Here is an 18,830-nt window from a genome sequence, read left to right on the forward strand (position 1 = left end):
CTAAATATCACATCGTAGTTTGCATCCCAATATGATGTAACATTTGACCTCACTTTTACACGTCACTTCTGCCTGTCTCTGAGGCTGACCCCAGAATGGATTTAAATGCATATATCCTACATAATGCTTTGTGTAATCATAGTAAAACATCTGTCATTTTACTGCACTACAAACTTCTTAAAGTACTTTTAAACTTAACAAAGCAAAGATTGTTTTGGTTCCAATTATACATATCAGTAAAATAGTTAGCATCATGTGGAGATATAACAATTTAATTAACCCATTCCAGGACCTTGAAAAGCGTAGAGCATTAAACATTTATGAAAGCTCTTACTAAATCAGGCACTGTGACACTGCTGCAGTGCAAAATGAACACTCTGATAGGACTATGAGGAGTTTTGTAGTATGTTTCCCTGATCGTGCAGGATCAGTGAGTCTGTTTAAAACAAGCAGCTGCCATGATAATGGAACAGCAGCATATCTACAGGAGGACAGGAAGTCTGAGATCTGCATCCAGCTTTGGAGAGTATGACACTCTGTTGATGGGATACAACTGTTTATAATCACCTTTTCTGTTTAGTCTTTCTGTATGTGCTGGACAAATCCACTTTTCTTCAGGTTAATTCACATAAAGCTAATCTTTTGCTGTAATCAGATAAATCACAATTTGATATTAATTATGCCTTTTAAAGCATGCAAGCTCTTTCTGACTTGTTTTACCTTCAATCATTTCAGGTGTGTCAATAGAAAATTGTACTGAGTAGTCAGTATAAGCTTTTAGTGATACAAGTTTATTGATGATAGAATACTGCATGATGACCTTTTCCTTGTTTAGAACTGATTGTTCTTTATGAAACGTGTTCTGATATTTGTATCTGAATCTTTCTACAGCGATAGTAAGAAGTTGAACAAGCAGTTCTGACCTTGCACACACACACACATACATACACACACAATCACATACACGCATGCTCATGTCACTGAACGAATGTATTCATTTCTCTTGTATAAATAAAGAACGCAGACGGTGACAGAGCACAAGTCCGTGAGTGTCTCTTACGTGTAGGAGAGCTCTGTCACTTGTCCTCGCGAGTAAAGACAACTGCAGTGTTTGTGTTTTCTAACTCAGGTGTCTCAGCTGAAGAATTGCGGGGTGATTTTAAGAAATCCCCTGTCAAGGTGACACAACAGAAGCTAACAGAAAGAATACGGCGAGTAGTGGGATTACATCAGACAACAGAACAGATGAGAAGAAAGAAAAGAGTGAAACAATAATATAGAGGTAATTATGTGTCAAGGGCATTGAAAGGCAGCAAGAAATGGGAATAATGGCAAGAAGTAACAGATGAAATATTATTAAAAACATACAGCAGATAAAATAAAAACTGAACACATCCCCAATTTGTTTTTCTAAAGGTGCTATTGGCACGAAATTCTCATTAGATGTCGATAACAACCAATCCAATTCATACATGCAAAGAAATCAAACCATAAATATCCATAAATGAAGCTCTGTGTAATAATGGGAAATTACATAACTGCCTCCTTTATTCTACTTGTGTGCTGCTGAATGTGACCAGAAGTTTGTAAAAAATTATGAAGGGGCTGAAGAGTCTTTCTTTTTATTTAGACATTAAAACAGTAATTCTTTATATCATTATTTAATTGACAATAAAAAAGAGGAATCACAAATAAATATTTCTGAAACTATTAATCCATTGATGAATGATAAAAAAAGAAAAAAAGGCTTAAAAAACGTTTTTTAACAGCAGTAATGGCAAAGACGTAATTTCTTAAAGACATTGCTAATTTTATCCATATTTCCTCATTATTATTCTGATTTGTGTCAAAAAAAGTTTATTAGATTTACAAATTACTAGGTAATTTTTTTACAGATTGGCAAGTTAGAATAACACAGTAACACAGTTACTAATGTGGCAGACGTGTGGTCTTTGGCCTGCTGCAGAGGAGGGGTGACGCCGTGAGCTCACAGGGCAGCGTGGAGGCAGGGAAGAGCAGGTGTGCTGAACTGGACTGATGAATGGAAATTTATGTCTTGAAGTGAGATGGAGCAGAGGGAAAGAGACAGCTTCAGAGAAGTGACAGTTGCACTGCTATCGATAAAGCTGAAGAGTGAATCCTTCAGTCTATAAAATGTTAAAAATTAATTTTGAATAAGGAGTGGCAATAACTGAACTAATAGGCAGTATAACACAGAGCACTCACTGTAAAACAAGATGAACAGCTGATTGTCTGCTTTTTAAAATTGACTTCATAGCTGACAACAAAAGAATAAGAACACATTTCTAAAATTATTGTAAAAGTAGAACAGAGTTTATCATCTTATCTGCATCTGCCTCTGATCACCAAACCTGCAGCCCCTGCTTGCACACTGCTCCACCACAGTCCACAGTGCTTCACCTCCTCAGCTCTCCTCGGTCTCTGCTCTGGATTTCTATATTTGCTCAGAGTAGTTCTCCACACTCTAGAGTCTGCGCTCAGTTCAGCTACGGTTACCCAAAATTCAGAATTTGATGAATAGATCTATTCCAGTAAAAGTCATAAAATATGTGATGATGGATTTTAATTCAACAGAGTAAAATTCCACGTGGAAATACCAAAGGGTTAAAACAAAAAACTCCTATAACAAAATCTTTTTAAAATCCAACCTAAACCGAGAAATAAGTAAAGTGATTCAAAACCTCAAATTTGGAATCCAGATTTTTTTAAGTGATATGTAAGATAGTGATTCATCGTGACGAGATTGTTATTACTGTTATATCAAGTGTGCATGGGGGAAAGTACTTAACCACCTGTTGAAGGCAACATGCTAATATAATGCTAGCAAGCTCATTACAATGACGGCTGTCAGTCCAGTCATTCCTTATTTAGCAATGTACTTGTTCTTCACCTCCTACTCAGCTGCATTATTTACCCATCTAGTTTCATAAATAAATATAACTTTCTGTACTTAGAAAGCGTTCCTCCTGGCAGCAGTGAAAGGTGAGAAAATCTCTACAAGATGCACATAGATGTCACTGAACATACGTCACTTTCAGGAATTTAAATAAAACTGAATATGAATCACAAGCCTCCTTTTTTTCTTTCAAGTACATCAAATATCGACCCTTTGAAATATCTCTGAATATCTTTTTATTTAGTCAGCCTCGACTGGTAAAGTTAATTTCCTGGTACACTAAAGTATTTGCATGTGCTGCTACTTGGATGGACGCACAATGTAGGTTAAACAGGGTGATCATAAGAATCATGATATGTCCAGAGATGCAAAACAGATGTAAAAGACTGGGAATGCTTTGCCTAACAGCCTCACTCTGAGTGTTAACAGAAGAAATGTATATTTTCATGTTGGCAGCTATGAGGGAAGTGACAGAAATACAAATCCAGCTCTGACTCAGAGAGGGGATCATATCAACATCAGTGTGTCTACAGAAAACTCCAGAGTGAGGGTAGAAGTCTTTTCTTTCTCTTATTAGAGGACACATTTGTGCAAAGAGTCTAAAGTAAAGATGCTGTGGAGTCTGTTGTTCAGCACTTTGATTGGTAAGTGGATCATTTGATGTTCCTGCCTGGCACAGTGATGTTTCAACGATCGTTATAAAGAATGAAAAAGATCAAATATAACAGTTCAGTTTTACTGTGAGTTGATCCAAACTGCTCGATAAAGCAAAAGTCGTTTCATTTAGTTTAAAGAGGATTTGACTTTAGTAAAGCCAGTTTCATTTCTGAGTGTTGAAGGATGGTTTACATTCTGTGCTTTCTGCTGTATTACCAAACAACAATATCAGAGCTGGGAGTAATTCACTCATTCTTACATCATTCTCTGTGTTTCTGTTCTGAATATACTTATTTGTAAAATATTTAATTGTATGCCTTTTTAATTATTTTTATATATTTTTCTCCCTTTATTTATTTGTGCATCACAGTAGATGTCAGATCTGTGGGCACATGTTCCATGTGGGGATTTTTTTTTTTTTGGGACTGAAGCAATATTACAAATATCTGTATAAATATATGACATAAATGTAAATTTATATTGAATTATGTTCTGTGATACGTTATCACTGTGATTTAAAAATAAATGCTTTGATAAACATGCAGTCTTTGATGTGTGGGTGGGAGTGTAATATATTACAGGGTCATCCTTCAGGATGTTTTGAGAGTCCAATTATTCATTTCATTAATTTTGATGATTTTTTTTTTTCACCAATTGCGTGTGTGTGTGTGTGTTTTAAATATGTTTGCCACAAAAGATTTAGTCAGATTATCAAGTCATAATTCAGATTCATTATTTAGGAGTGAAAAGGAGATTTTGATAAAGAAACACTAGAAGACCTGGTCTGAAGTATTATTATCACTGAACTTGTTTTGTTTTTTTCAACTTCACTTTCTGTTACATCATCAGGATGTAGTCCAGGATGGGAAACTATCAAACTGGATGACAAAGTGGCATTTCAGTCTTCAGTCTACACAGATGATTATGGTCTCAAATACACTGCTGACAGAGCTTTGGACGGAAATTATTTGACAGGTTCCTTCACTGTATATGAAACCATCAACTGGTGGACAGTTGACTTATTGAGTCTATATGAAATTTTCTGCATCAGCATTTACAACACAAATCAATACAATGCTGATCTAAAAGGCGCTCGCATCCTCATCGGGAACTCATCTGAGAGAAATGCTGCTGACACCACTGAGTAATACCTTCATCTTACTTTGAATCATTCTGTTCTCAGTCAGGCTCCAGCATGTCCAATGTTTTTAGATAATTTTATGAAAATTTAAATGCATTTAAATCCAGTAATACAGTAACACAGATAACCGTGTATCAGTTCTATCAGATGAAATAGGAGGTCTAATATGATGTGATGTGGTTTGGAGTAATAATCAAGTATATGAGTAAAATATTAAATCTTTATTTATTCTCATTTTCCTTTGTTGTTTATTTGTAGGTATTTTCCTTCTTTCTAAAATGTTCTCAGACAGCAGCTCACATTTATTATCCAGCTGTTCGACTGTCTCCACTGTTTACAGCATGATTTAATCAACCAGAGCCAGAAACTCTTTCTGTACATCTGTCCAACCTTTTGTCTTTTATCACAGGTGTGCAAGAATAACCACAACTACTAGTGGAAAAAATAAAACATTTAACTGTGAAAATGGACCAAAGTGGGGGCGTTATGTAACTGTGTACCAAAACACATCGGGAGGATTTTTAATTCTGTTTGAGGTGACGATGAAAGGCAGAAAAAAAGGTACAATAAAACATTCTTACCCACTAAGTTAACTGGTCAGTCAGTAGAGTCAATAGAAATGTATAAATGTTGACAGTAAGAATTATGTGCTTGAATTAACGCAGCATGTTAGACACTCAGAAACACTGTTTGGTTTGATGCTTCTAAGTTTCATGTTTTTGATGTTTTTCCTTTTAGAGCGCTTTAAACTGATTAAAGAGAACAAGACATGGGCAGACGCCCTGTACCACTGCAGAGAGGAACACATGGATCTGGTTTCCATCCTTGATGAAGAGACTCAGGGCTGGGTTGGGTTGGAGGCTCAGAAGGCTGACACTCCCTTTGTCTGGTTGGGTCTTCAATACATCTGTGGTTTCGGCTTCTGGATCTGGGTCAACGATCAGTGTGTATTTTTTGATCAGTGGGCTCCAGACGACACAAGAACAGCAGTCTGCGGCATGAACGCTGCCATGAATACAAGTGGGAACCATTTGTGGTACAAGAAGTCTGTTTATGATAAATATAATTTCATCTGTGCAGTGTAAGAAGATCCATGGATTGGTTTTGTTTATTCAGTTAGACAGGTGTCAGTAGTGGCTTGTTGGGTTGTAGCAAACTTTCCTCTAATAAATCAAATGTGATGGGTTCAGGCTCAGTGTAGCAGGAAGATAAACAGTGGAGAAATTAAGCAGAACTTTTCTATTAACACTCAGAAAGATGTTATTATCATATATTACTTTTGATTGAATTTCATGATACACTGATATGATGATTATATGACACTTAAAAAACTTAAGCATTCAGTGTTTTCTATAATTTTGAATTGACATATATATATATATATATATAATTTCCTTTAGTTGTAAATGGATCGTTGGCCTTTGAATTGTTTTACTCGCGTCTGTCATGTTTAAACCTGCTGAACAAATAAAACATAAACTGGAAAACAAATGTTTGTCAATTCAGTTTATTTTTGTTGGGATGTTTGTCAAGTTTACAGACATTCAGTGACTGTGTTTGTGTTTCAGATTGTCTCCTTTTTCAATTCACTGAATAACTTCATATATAATTTTTACACTGTAAAATGCATGTTTCAGTTAAAATGGTCATTTGCACAAAAGTGATAATTATTCTGAATGAATCTGTATGAGCAGTGAAATTACGGCATTTACAGTGTTTTAGTAATACAGCTTTTATTAAAGCCACAAATACTGAGAAAAGGTTCCACACCCATGACTGTATTTTGAACTGATGTTACGTTGATATAATTAAAAAAGGCCTTAAGTTCCCGATATCTTTTAAAAGACAAACTGTGTTCTTGTGCAGGATTTTCCAACAGGTAACCTGTGCAATAGTGAGCAAATCAGTTTAAACATCTGAGAATAAAAATAACTACATCAATATCACATTGACTGAAGTGCTCTCGAATTTTAAGTGTTGATGCTTGATCATCGCGGTAAAGAACGTTTCTGGAATCTCCATTTTAAGGTCGCTAGCCTTGATCTAGCAATCCTGTGAATCACTCAGAGTCACACACATCCGTTATTACAAATGTTTACCAGGATCCTGTAAAGCAAGCCTATTCAAATGGCGGCCCAGAAGCAACCTGCGTGTGGCCCTGCCTGTGGTCCTGGCAGAAACACAGAGAAAACGCAAAAAATTAATTAATTTTAAAAAAAATTAAAAATTCCTACAGCGTAGTGTAGACTGTGAATGCAACACTCCTAGTAGTCTAGCAATATTTAACCCACAATGCACCGTGATGTAAACATATTAAACAATCATCGTAATATATGATGCGACAACAGCATGTCTTTCTCTCTCCAGAAGCGCAAAATTGACAATGAAAACTGTCGGTTTAACCCTGCCTGGACTGACAAATACTTATTCATTTTACCGAGTTTAATAATCTTACAACCGGAGTTGTACTGCCATGGTGAGGGTCCTGTACAGCCCAAGAGAGAGCTGCAGCAACTTCCCTTCGTGTTTGCTTCTTGGCGAAGAAGAAAAGGCCTTTCACAGATTCTGAAACAGTGAAATACTGCATGCTGGCCATGGTGGATGCGGTGAAAAGTGATGAAAAAATTAAAGTAAGTGTGACATCTGCTATTAAAAACGTACCCCTGTAGGACAGTTCAAATATTCGTAGAGTTGAAGTTCTGGCGTCAGACGACTTTGAAATGCTGTTAGATGACCTGAAGAAAACTGGTGTAATGTCTATAGCAGGAGATCACAGACAGAACTGATAATGCACAGTTGTGCGTATATGTCCGTTTTTTGGATGGGAAATTGTTCGCTTACTACCGTTAGAGGGACACAGCTGGCGAAATAATGTTTGAGAAGATTTCAGCTCTTTTTGAGGAAAATGGTCTGGATATGTGTGTCTGTATACTTGTGACGGATGGGGCTCCATTCATGGCAGGAAAAGTGAGTGGTCAGCGAAATATTTATTTTAATTTGAAAGGGAATTATCAAAATGTTTTTTGTTATTATTATTATTATTTCAAATGTGCAAAAAATAGTTTAGTTATAGCTCCCTTTTTTTTTTAAATGGACCTTTTGGTGTGCATTTGTGAGGTCACCAGATTTACAGGGGAAAGGAATAAAAAATTACTTGTTTTTCAATACAGTTGTGTGGGTTTGAAATTGATCATGATCTGCTGCTTACTGGCTTCAAAAAAAATAACTGGCCCAGATAAATTCCTCCGTTTGAAAATCAGGCCCAACTAACTTCATAGTTGAATAGCCATGCTATATACTCTGAGCATGTACTATGGTCAATGTAACCTCTATGAACCTTCATGAACTTTAACTAATTAAATTCAGAGCTTAAAAAAATAACCACATTGTTTATAATAATATTGTAATGTTCTTAAAATAAGTGTAAATCAGCATTTGCAACATTTCCAGTCTAATATTTTCCTCCTCAGACTCTCATTCTAACACAACAATACGCTTTAAGACACCACTTAGCAATACTTGGCCAGCTACGCCACTTAAAATCAATATTTAATATGAAATAATTTCCAAATACTAAATCTTTAAGTGATGCCACTTTAAAGAAAAAACTTATTCATTTTTCACTATAGTAGATTCATAAAGTAAATAACACATTCTGGTTGATGATGGACTTTTCCTGCTTTCTACCAGAGCTCCATCTACAGTGTGCTGCTTGACCTTTATGCATATCTGCAAATCTCAGGAAAGGAGGCAACTCTGTTACATTCACTGAGATCAGCAGACGTTTAGAGTTTGAGAGTCAGGCTGCTGTGTTAACATTAATAAAAATAAATGAAGCTACTAAAAAAGCCTTTTCCTGCTCCTTTTCTATCTCCTCTGTTAAAACCCTCTTTGCTTCCACTGGTCCATTCAACTCGATTGTTTTTGCATCCTGCTACTACCAGTCCAACTATTTCTATTAACCTTCCTCATCCTGCTATTAATAATAATATGCCAATTATAATAATGACTGTGGCTCAAATGTAATAAAATGATTTTTGTGGTTTTATGTGATGGTCAGTAACCAACATGCATCATAAATATTTTTAGACATGGACACATGCAGGTAATAAAATGTTAGTGTACTAATATATGCTGTGTTATTGTAGATAAACTTGTTAGACTGTAGTGGACCTCTTATCACTTCTGAAGGCTGATTCATGTGTTGAAATTGATTTAGAAGCAGTTCTGAGCTCAGGAGCTGCTTCATGTTTGAATCTCAGATCCTCATTTTATGCAGCAGCGCCACCTACTGCTCAAAGCATTGAACTACCAGATGAGGTTGAATATTGTCTCCTTGGTTACAATTTGGGCTCTACACACCTCCATGTTCACTGAGCTGTGGGCTTTATTAGTACTCTTTCACGCTCTTTTACACAACTTCACATTGTGATAATAAAACACACCAGGACTTAAGTCTGATATGCAGATTCCTGTGCTTTTGCAACAAAAACCATGATGCTGCTTTACTTTGAATATCCCAGCTGCTTCTCTGCATCAGGGGACTGCAGTGACGTGCCCGCAGGCTGTGCTGGCAGCCAGCTGCGGCAGAGTGCCAGGCCCAGCCACCCGAGGTATGAGGGCCCCCTGCCTTCTGGTAGGGGCCCGACCGAGCCACGGGCGCCAGGCCCCGCCAAACAGCCACCGGGAGTGACCCAGTACATGCCTAAGTGCCCAGCCCTGGACACCGAGAACCACCAACGCACCGATGCCCAAGGGCATCAACCACTGGTATGGAGTGTGGTGAGATCGGCCCCCACACCTGGGGGTAGCCTGACAAAGACTTAGAGAAACAGGCTCACACAGACACAAACATGCATTCCTGCCCTCATGCACACATTTACAAATACTCAGCAGTGTGTGAAGCACTTTGCTATAAATTTCTGCATGAAACATGAAATCCAGACTAGATGCAGAGCAGAAAGTAGACACAATGATGGACTTGTGAAGGTTTTTTCCCGGCAGCTTATTAACGAATGACCAATTGTTAATAATGTCTCTTTTTTTTCTTTAAAGTAGACCAAATGTCTACCTGTTGAAATGTCACTGAATACCTTTTATTCACACAGCCTCCACTGGTGAAGTAAATTTCCTGCTATGCTAAGTATCAAGTATTTGCATGTACTTGGATGCACACAGAATGTAGTTTGAACATGTTGATCATAACAATCGTGGTATGTTCACATCTGCTAATCAGATGTAAAAGTCTGGGGATGCTTTGCCTACTGAACATAACAGCCTCACTCTGAGTGTAAACAGGAGAAATGAATATTTTCATGTTGGCAGCTATGAGGGAAGTGACAGAAATATAAATCCAGCTCTGACTCAGAGAGGGGATCATATCAACATCAGTGTGTCTACAGAAAACTCCAGAGTGAGGGTAGAAGTCTTTTCTTTCTCTTATTAGAGGACACATTTGTGCAAAGAGTCTAAAGTAAAGATGCTGTGGAGTCTGTTGTTCATCACTTTGACTGGTAAGTGGATCATTTGATGTTCCTGCCATGACAGCCTCAACATGGCATTTAATCTGTTGTTAGACTCAATTGGTTTCTCTCAAAATGTAAAAGAACCCACCCACCACTTTAATCACACTCTAGATCTTGTTTTAACATATGGCATAGAAACTGAACATTTAACAGTGTTTCCTGAAAACCCTCTCCTGTCTGATCATTTCTTGATAACATTTACATTTACAATAATTGATTACGCAGCAGTGGAGAGTGGACTTTATCAAAGTAGATGTCTTTCTGAAAGCGCTGTAACTAAGTTTAAGAATATAATCCAGCCACTGTTATCATCGTCAATGCCCTGTACCAACACAGAGCAGAGCAGCTATCTGAACGCTACCCCAACAGAGGTCGATTATCTTGTTAATAATTTCACCTCCTCACTACGTACGACTCTGGATACTGTAGCTCCAGTGAAAACTAAGGTCTCTAATCAGAAGTACCTGACCCCGTGGTATAATTCTCAAACACGTACCCTAAAGCAGATGACTCGTAATCTGGAGAGGAAATGGCGTGTCACAAATTTAGAGGATCATCATTTAGCCTGGAGAAATAGTTTGTTGCTTTATAAGAAAGCCCTCCGCAAAGCCAGAACAGCTTACTACTCATCACTGATTGAAGAAAATAAGAACAACCCCAGGTTTCTCTTCAGCACTGTAGCCAGGCTGACAAAAAGTCAGAGCTCTGTTGAGCCAACCATCCCTTTAACGTTAACTAGTGATGACTTCATGAACTTCTTCACAAATAAAATTTTTATCATTAGAGAAAAAATTACCAATAATCATCCCACAGATCTAATATTATCTACAGCTACTCTTAGTTCCATTGATGTTAAGTTAGACTCTTTTTTTCCAATCGATCTTTCTGAGTTAACTTCAATAATTACTTCCTCCAAACCATCAACGTGTCTTTTAGACCCCATTCCTACAAAACTGCTCAAAGAAGTCCTGCCATTGATTAATTCTTCGATCTTATATATGATCAACCTATCTCTAATAATCGGCTATGTACCACAGGCCTTCAAGGTGGCTGCAGTTAAACCTTTACTCAAAAAGCCATCTCTAGACCCAGCAGTCTTAGCTAATTATAGGCCAATCTCCAACCTTCCTTTCATATCAAAAATCCTTGAAAGAGTAGTTGTCAAACAGCTAACAGATCATCTGCAGAGGAATGGTTTATTTGAAGATTTTCAGTCAGGTTTCAGAGTTCATCACAGCACAGAAACAGCTTTAGTGAAGGTTACAAATGATCTTCTTATGGCCTCTGACAGTGGACTCATCTCTGTGCTTGTCCTTCTTGACCTTAGTGCAGCATTCGATACTGTTGACCATAATATTCTATTAGAGCGATTAGAACATGCTGTAGGTATTACAGGTATTGCACTGCAGTGGTTTGTATCATATCTATCTAATAGACTCCAATTTGTGCATGTAAATGGAGAGTCCTCTTCACACACTGAGGTTAATTATGGAGTTCCACAGGGTTCGGTGCTAGGACCAATTCTGTTTACATTATACATGCTTCCCCTAGGCAGCATCATTAGAAGACATAGCATACATTTTCACTGCTATGCAGATGACACCCAGCTCTATCTGTCCATGAAGCCAGATAACACACACCAATTAGTTAAACTGCAGGAATGTCTTAAAGACATAAAGACTTGGATGGCCACTAACTTTCTGCTTCTTAACTCAGATAAAACTGAGGTCATTGTACTCGGCGCTGAAAAGCTTAGAAATATGGTATCTAACCAGATTCTTACTCTGGATGGCATTACCTTGGCCTCCAGTAACACTGTGAGGAACCTTGGAGTCATTTTGACCAGGATATGTCCTTCAACGCACATATTAAACAAATATGTAAGACTGCGTTCTTCCATTTGCGCAACATCTCTAAAATTAGAAATATCCTGTCTCAAGGTGACGCTGAAAAACTAGTTCATGCATTTATTACTTCCAGGCTAGACTACTGCAATTCATTATTATCAGGATGTCCAAAAAACTCACTGAAAAGCCTTCAGTTAATCCAAAATGCTGCAGCAAGAGTACTGACAGGGACTAGAAAGAGAGAGCATATTTCTCCTGTTTGGCTTCCCTTCATTGGCTTCCTGTTAAATCCAGAATTGAATTCAAAATCCTGCTCCTCACATACAAGGTCTTAAATAATCAGGCCCCATCTTATCTTAATGACCTTGTAGTACCATATCACCCTATTAGAGCACTTCGCTCTCGCTCTGCAGGCCCAGTTGTTGTTCCTAGAGTATTTAAAAGTAGAATGGGAGGGAGAGCCTTCAGTTTTCAGGCCCCTCTTCTGTGGAACCAGCTTCCAGTTTGGATTCAGGAGACAGACACTATCTCTACTTTTAAGATTAGGCTTAAAACCTTCCTTTTTGCTAAAGCATATAGTTAGGGCTGGACCAGGTGACCCTGAATCCTCCCTTAGTTATGCTGCAATAGATGTAGGCTGCCGGGGGGATTCCCATGATGCATTGAGTTTTTCCTTTCCAGTCACCTTTCTCACTCACTATGTATTAACAGACCTCTCTGTATTGAATCATATCTGTTATTAATCTCTGTCTCTCTTCCACAGCATGTCTTTATCCTGTCTTCCTTCTCTCACCCCAACCGGTCGCAGCAGATGGCCGCCCCTCCCTGAGCCTGGTTCTGCCGGAGGTTTCTTCCTGTTAAAAGGGAGTTTTTCCTTCCCACTGTCGCCAAAGTGCTTGCTCATAGGGGTCATATGATTGTTGGGCTTTTCTCTGTATCTATGAAGCGCCTTGAGGCGACATTTGTTGTGATTTGGCGCTATATAAATAAAATTGAATTGAATTGAATTGAATCCTGCCTGGCACAGTGATGTTTCAATGATCGTTATAAAGAATGAAAAAGATCAAATATAACAGTTCAGTTTTACTGTGAGTTGATCCAAACTGCTCGATAAAGCAAAAGTCGTTTCATTTAGTTTAAAGAGGATTTGACTTTAGTAAAGCCAGTTTCATTTCTGAGTGTTGAAGGATGGTTTACATTCTGTGCTTTCTGCTGTATTACCAAACAACAATATCAGAGCTGCCAGTAATTCACTCATTCTTACATCGTTCTCTAAAACTTCACAGTAAGATCAACTCTACAGGATCCAGGTAAGAGTGCATTTCTAATCAGTTTCTTCAGGTTATATCAAAAAGTATGATGGTACTTCTGTTCTGAATATACTTATTTGTAAAGTATTTAATTGTATGCCTTTTAAATTATTTTTCATATTTTATTTTTCAATTCATTTATTTATTTATTGCATCACAGTAGACGTCATATCTGTGGAAATGTTTCATGTGGGGATTTTCTGTTGGACTGAAGCAATTTTACAAACATCTGTATAAATATATGTTATAAATGTGAATTTTGAATTATGTTCTATGATATGTGATCAACGTGATTTAGAAATAAGTGCTTTGATAAACGTGCAGTCTTTGATATGTTTTGAGAATCAAATTATTCATTTCATTAATTCTGATGAATTTTTATTCACTAACTGCAAAACTATTCAACATTTATAATGTAGTGAGGCTGCTTGGAAATAACCTGTGTGTGTGTGTGTGTGTTAAATATGTTTGCCACAAAAGGTTTAGTCACATCATGAAGTCATAATTCAGATTCATTATTTAGGAGTGAAAAGGAGATTTTGATAAAGAAACACTAGAAGACCCGGTCTGGGGTCTTAACACACCCCTGTTCTCTGCTAGCCATCGGGGCGGGGGGGCTGGGAAGAGATGCTGGCTGTCCGATTGGCCTCCCTGCTGCTGCGGAGCCTGGGGCGGTCTGCTTGCCTCCACCCCGGAGGGAAGGGTAACATCTCTTGGGTCTGGGTGCCGTTTCCATCTCTGGGGGTGAGGATACCTGGACCCGGGATATAGAGTATGTTTGGGGAGTGTGATTGTGTGTACATGTCCATTTACGTTTATTCCTGCGTTGGGTGAGTGCTGAGTGTTTGTATATGTGTGCATGAGGGTGGGAATGCATGTCTGTGTCTGTGTGTGCCTGTTTGTCTGTGTCTATATGTCAGGTCGGGTCTTAGACTTCACCTCTCTGGGAACTCCAAGGCCCTCCAAAGTGTGGAGGCCTATCTCCCCTCACCACACTCCCTGCCGGTGACTGATGCCCTCAGGGGTCGGTGCGTTGGTGGTTCTTGGTGTCCGGGGCTGGGCGCTCAGGTATGTACCAGCTCACTCCCGGTGACTACTTGGCGGGGCCTGGCGCCTGCTGCTCGGTCCAGGCCCCTTCCGGGGCGCGGGGGGCCCTCGGGCCTCCGGCCTCTGTGCCTGCGGCTCGGTTCACTCTGGCACAGCTGGCTGCCGGCAGAGCCGGCGGGCACGCCGGTGCAGCCCCCTCTAGCTTCTGCCCGGTGGCTACTGGGTGACCCCTCATCTGGGGATCCTCAGCCCTTCCCATGAAGGTGGCACGGATGCCCCTCCGGTGGTCCTCCTTGGGCTCTTGCACTCTGGGGCCTCTGGATGTCTGGGGCCTGGATCTCCTCCATGCCTGCTTCATGCCCTGGGGGACGGGGGCTATGGCTCTCTACATCCTCTAGCAGACCATTACATGGGGAAACCATTTGAATACAAGCGTGCCGATCCACACAGGTGTGCACACGGGTGTTCACTGTTCGTAGACTTAAATCACACCTTTCTTGGCTGCTACTTCAAAGCACATTGTGCGCTGTCTGTCCTGCGTGCTGCACAACAACATTCAATATTTAGTATTTACTGCTGTTTACACTTAGCTAGATTAATGCGATGGTGTTGTGTATAGTATGTTGCATTGTTTTGTTTTTTTTTTTGCTTGTTTTCTATTCTTTTTCTCTCAACAGGTGATCCCGGAGATGTTTTTCTTCCCCCCTTTCTCACTGTCCCTCTCCCCTTCTGTTTTTCTTTTCCTTCCTCTTTCTTTCTCCCTTTCCTATCCCTCACTCATGTCTGTCCCGTCTGTAACAACTGAAAATAAATAAATAATAAAAACAAAGGTCGATCAAATGGACCAATACGGCAATGCCATGATGATCCATTTGGCAAAATAAATCCATTGGGTATCCTTGTTGGTCTTCAGACAACAATTCTGACGGCTAAAGAACCAAATGGGACAGGCGAAAAGAAAAAAAAAAAAAAAAAAAAAAAAAAAAAAAAAAAAAAAAGAAGACCCGGTCTGAAGTATTATTACCAATGACATTGTTTCTTTTCTTTTCTTTTTTTTCTTTTTCTTTTTTACTTTCAGTTACATCATCAGGATGTAGTCCAGGATGGGAAACTATCAAACTGGGTGACAAAGTGGCATTTCAGTCTTCAGTCTACACAGATGAGAATGGTCTCAAATACACAGCTGACAGAGCTTTGGACGGAAATTATTCAGCATGTTCTAACACTAAAGAAGAAGAGCCCATCAGCTGGTGGACAGTTGACTTATTGGGTCTATATGAAATTTCCTGCATCAGCATTTACAACAAAGATCAACGCAATGTTGATCTAAGAGACGCTCGCATCCTCATCGGGAACTCATCTGAGAGAAATGCTGCTGACACCACTGAGTAATACCTTCATCTTACTTTGAATCATTCTGTTCTCAGTCAGGCTCCAGCATGTCCAGTGTTTTTAGATAATTATAATGAACATTAAAGTGCATTTAAATACAGTAATACAGTAACACAGATAACCCTGTATCAGTTCTATCAGATGAAATAGGAGGTCTAATATGATGTGATGTGGTTTGGAGTGATAATCAAGTATATGAGTAATATATAAAATCTTTATTTATTCTCATTTTCCTTTGTTGTTTATTTGTAGGTGTTTTCCTTCTTTCTAAAATGTTCTCAGACAGCAGCTCACATTTATTATCCAGCTGTTCGACTGTCTCCACTGTTTACAGCATGATTTAATCAAACAGAGCCAGAAACTCTTTCTGTACATCTGTCCAACCTTTTGTCTTTTATCACAGGTGTGCAACAATAACCACAACTACTAAAGGAGAAAATAAAACATTTAACTGTGAAAATGGACCAAAGTGGGGGCGTTATGTAACTGTGTACAAAGACAAACCAAGGCTTGTAATTCTGTGTGAGGTGATGATGAAAGGCAGAAAAAAAGGTACAATAAAACATTCTTACACACTAAGTTAACTGGTCAGTCAGTAGAGTCAATATAAATGTGTAAATTGATTGATTGATTGATAATACTTTATTCATCCCGAGGGAAATTGGGTTAAGGCTGCCGACCTTTGCCAGCGCCATCTTACCCTTCCGACCATACATACATTACACAGCATCACATGGGGAAGACAGGTCAGAGAGATATAACAATGGAAAATGCACAATATGAGGAAAGATGAGGAGAAAAAAGAACTCCCCCCAGGCTGAGCTCCAACAGCGAGATCAGTTTGAGAACAGAAAAAAACACCTCAGCACATGAAGGATCACATCTCACAACATAGAAGACATAAGCTTCGAAGCCGTTTGGAGGGGGTGGGGGGTGAGTGCAGGTCTGTGTCAGTGTACATGCGTGTGTGTGTGTGCGTGTGTGTTTTCTGTGTTCAGCCGAGAGAAAGTGTCCCTTCACCCGGTTAAGCAAAAGTCAACAATCTTCGATCAACGCAGATGGCCTTGAAGGAGGGACAAAGAGTTTTGACAACAATCCTGTTATCATGGAAGAATTTTTGTTGTTCCAGTCAGCTTTGACCTTGGCAGGCCTTCAGCTGGCACCAATCCTCTCAATTCCTGTTGTTCTTCTCCAAGATGTTATCCATTTTGCGTTTAAAACACAATCTCAGTACTCACAGCCCTGCCCATTGTCTATCATATCGGGCAGCCTTATGGGATTTTGAACAGCTGTAGCCGCTTCTTTTACTTCGATAAGCCAGGTCCAATCAGCCAGAACTCTGTTATCGTGGTTCCGAATTGGTAGATGTCATTCAATGTCCTCCACCGAGAGTGTCGCCAGACACACGATGCAACCGACCATCGAGTATCCTGCAGCAAACGTCTCCGCAGGACAATCGGGCTCTCCCAAGCCCAGCAGGGTATCAATTCCATTACGGGACCAGTTGATCAAATGCATAATTCTTTAGGTTTTAGAGAACAAGACTGAGAAACTCTTTGAGGGTTAAAGAATAAGCGAGAATAAGTAAGAAGAATTATGTGCTTGGATTAACGCAGCATGTTAGATACTCAGAAACACTGTTTGGTTTTGATGCTTCTAAGTTTCATTTTTTTGATGTTTTTCCTTTTAGAGCCCTTTAAACTGATTAAAGAGAACAAGACATGGGCAGACGCCCTGTACCACTGCAGAGAGGAACACATGGATCTGGTTTCCATCCTTGATAACAACACCCAGGGCTGGGTTGAGTTGGAGGCTCAGAAGGCTGACACTCCCTTTGTCTGGCTGGGTCTTCACTACAGCTGCACCCTGGACCTCTGGTTCTGGGCTGATGATCATTGTGTAGGTTTTGATCAGTGGGCTCCAGACGAGACAAGAACAGCAGACTGTAGCATAAGTGGTGCCATGAGTACAAGTGGGAACCATTTGTGGTACAAGAAGTCTGTTTATGATGAATATAATTTCATCTGTGCAGTGTAAGAAGATCCATGGATTGGTTTTGTTTATTCAGTTAGACAGGTGTCAGTAGTGGCTTGTTGGGTTGTAGCAAACTTTCCTCTCATAAATCAAAGGTGATGGGTTCAGGCTCAGTGTAGCAGGAAGATAAACAGTGGTGAAATTAAGCAGAACTTTCCTATTATCTTCTACAGCCTACTTAACTGTTGTCATTGCCACCTTTGTGTGTCTGAACTTACATTCAGTACAAACTCCTGTTGAATTTACTTTGATATCATAGCTATGTGAAACTAAAATAATCAGAGTCTAGGTATTTCTCACAAATCTTTAGATTATAAAATATATATTATTTTGAACTTATATATTCTTTCATTAAAACATGATTTCCTCGTGTCTGTCATGTGTGAACCTGCTTTAAAAATAAAACTGTAAATGGAGTACAAATGTTTGTCAGTTTTGTTTTCACGCCTCACTATGTCATTACCCGGTGGATTTGTGGTGTGGACGCTTAACTTAGTTAACACTGTAACTCAAGAATGAGGTGATGTTTGATTTTCGAGTCTATGCCACAGCTGCATCTCCTAAGAGGAAGCTCGAGGGGAAGCACAGGCAGCCACCAGTGTGGTGTGATGTTTCTATCAAGGTTATTCAATGACTCCATCAGTGTTTTAGATTGTCTCCTTTAAACACACTGTATAATTCTACTTATGTCTTGTGCACAACAAGACAACACATAATAATCATAATCATAATAATGGCTCCGTAAAAGGCTTCGGATAGTAGTTGAAATGTCTTCATAGTTTTTATATGGAGAGAAATCTCTTTTTAAAAAGGTTTACAGATGTAAGTTTATGGTCATGAGAATTTGCATAATCAACATTTGGGGAATAATAAATATTATAATTATAATAATAATAACAACAATTATCATTATTATTATTATTATTATTATTATTATGTTGATGTTTAACCATAGAGGAA

General features: G+C 39.0%; 2 protein-coding genes and 1 long non-coding RNA gene across 4 annotated transcripts in view; 2 read left to right on the forward strand and 1 right to left on the reverse strand.

Moving 5' to 3' along the window:
• Positions 1-464: 464 nt before the first annotated feature.
• LOC146507944 (uncharacterized) lies at positions 465-6,078 on the forward strand. The gene is made up of 4 exons (XM_085177970.1): positions 465-526; positions 4,365-4,718; positions 5,125-5,276; positions 5,454-6,078. Exons 1-4 carry the CDS (start codon positions 465-467, stop codon positions 5,798-5,800), a joined length of 915 nt encoding a protein of 304 aa, XP_085034096.1. The 3' UTR covers positions 5,801-6,078.
• Positions 6,079-9,338: 3,260 nt separating this feature from the next.
• On the forward strand, positions 9,339-18,719 carry LOC146507945 (fucolectin-2-like). Of its 2 annotated transcripts, none has more exons than XM_085176027.1 (5): positions 9,339-10,228; positions 13,374-13,397; positions 15,523-15,832; positions 16,240-16,388; positions 17,527-18,719. In XM_085176027.1, exons 1-5 carry the CDS (start codon positions 10,195-10,197, stop codon positions 17,871-17,873), a joined length of 864 nt encoding a protein of 287 aa, XP_085032153.1. In that variant the 5' UTR covers positions 9,339-10,194; the 3' UTR covers positions 17,874-18,719. The 2 variants fall into 2 exon arrangements, with proteins under 2 accessions (XP_085032153.1, XP_085032154.1); XM_085176028.1 differs by having other exon boundaries at positions 15,535-15,832.
• LOC146507946 (uncharacterized) overlaps positions 10,856-18,830 on the reverse strand; it is a 34,347-nt gene continuing 26,372 nt past the window's right edge. The window contains exon 2 of the long non-coding RNA XR_014876657.1: positions 10,856-13,105. This is a non-coding gene — a long non-coding RNA (uncharacterized LOC146507946). The remainder of the gene's footprint in view (positions 13,106-18,830) is intronic.

Source organism: Neolamprologus multifasciatus, chromosome 11, assembly GCF_963576455.1.
Source record: "Neolamprologus multifasciatus chromosome 11, fNeoMul1.2, whole genome shotgun sequence".
Lineage (NCBI taxonomy): Eukaryota > Metazoa > Chordata > Actinopteri > Cichliformes > Cichlidae > Neolamprologus > Neolamprologus multifasciatus.

What these genes read in the sequence shown, in the direction of transcription:
- LOC146507944 (XM_085177970.1), top strand. Translation starts at nt 465, where the DNA reads ATGGAACAGCAGCATATCTACAGGAGGACAGGAAGTCTGAGATCTGCA. An exon ending in TCTGCATCCAGCTTTGGAGA is followed by an intron (nt 527 to 4,364) that starts GTATGACACTCT and finishes CCTGGTCTGAAG; the next exon opens with TATTATTATCACTGAACTTG. An exon ending in GATGAAAGGCAGAAAAAAAG is followed by an intron (nt 5,277 to 5,453) that starts GTACAATAAAAC and finishes TTTTCCTTTTAG; the next exon opens with AGCGCTTTAAACTGATTAAA.
- LOC146507945 (XM_085176027.1), top strand. Translation starts at nt 10,195, where the DNA reads ATGCTGTGGAGTCTGTTGTTCATCACTTTGACTG. An exon ending in GTTGTTCATCACTTTGACTG is followed by an intron (nt 10,229 to 13,373) that starts GTAAGTGGATCA and finishes AAAACTTCACAG; the next exon opens with TAAGATCAACTCTACAGGAT. An exon ending in ATCAACTCTACAGGATCCAG is followed by an intron (nt 13,398 to 15,522) that starts GTAAGAGTGCAT and finishes TTTTACTTTCAG; the next exon opens with TTACATCATCAGGATGTAGT.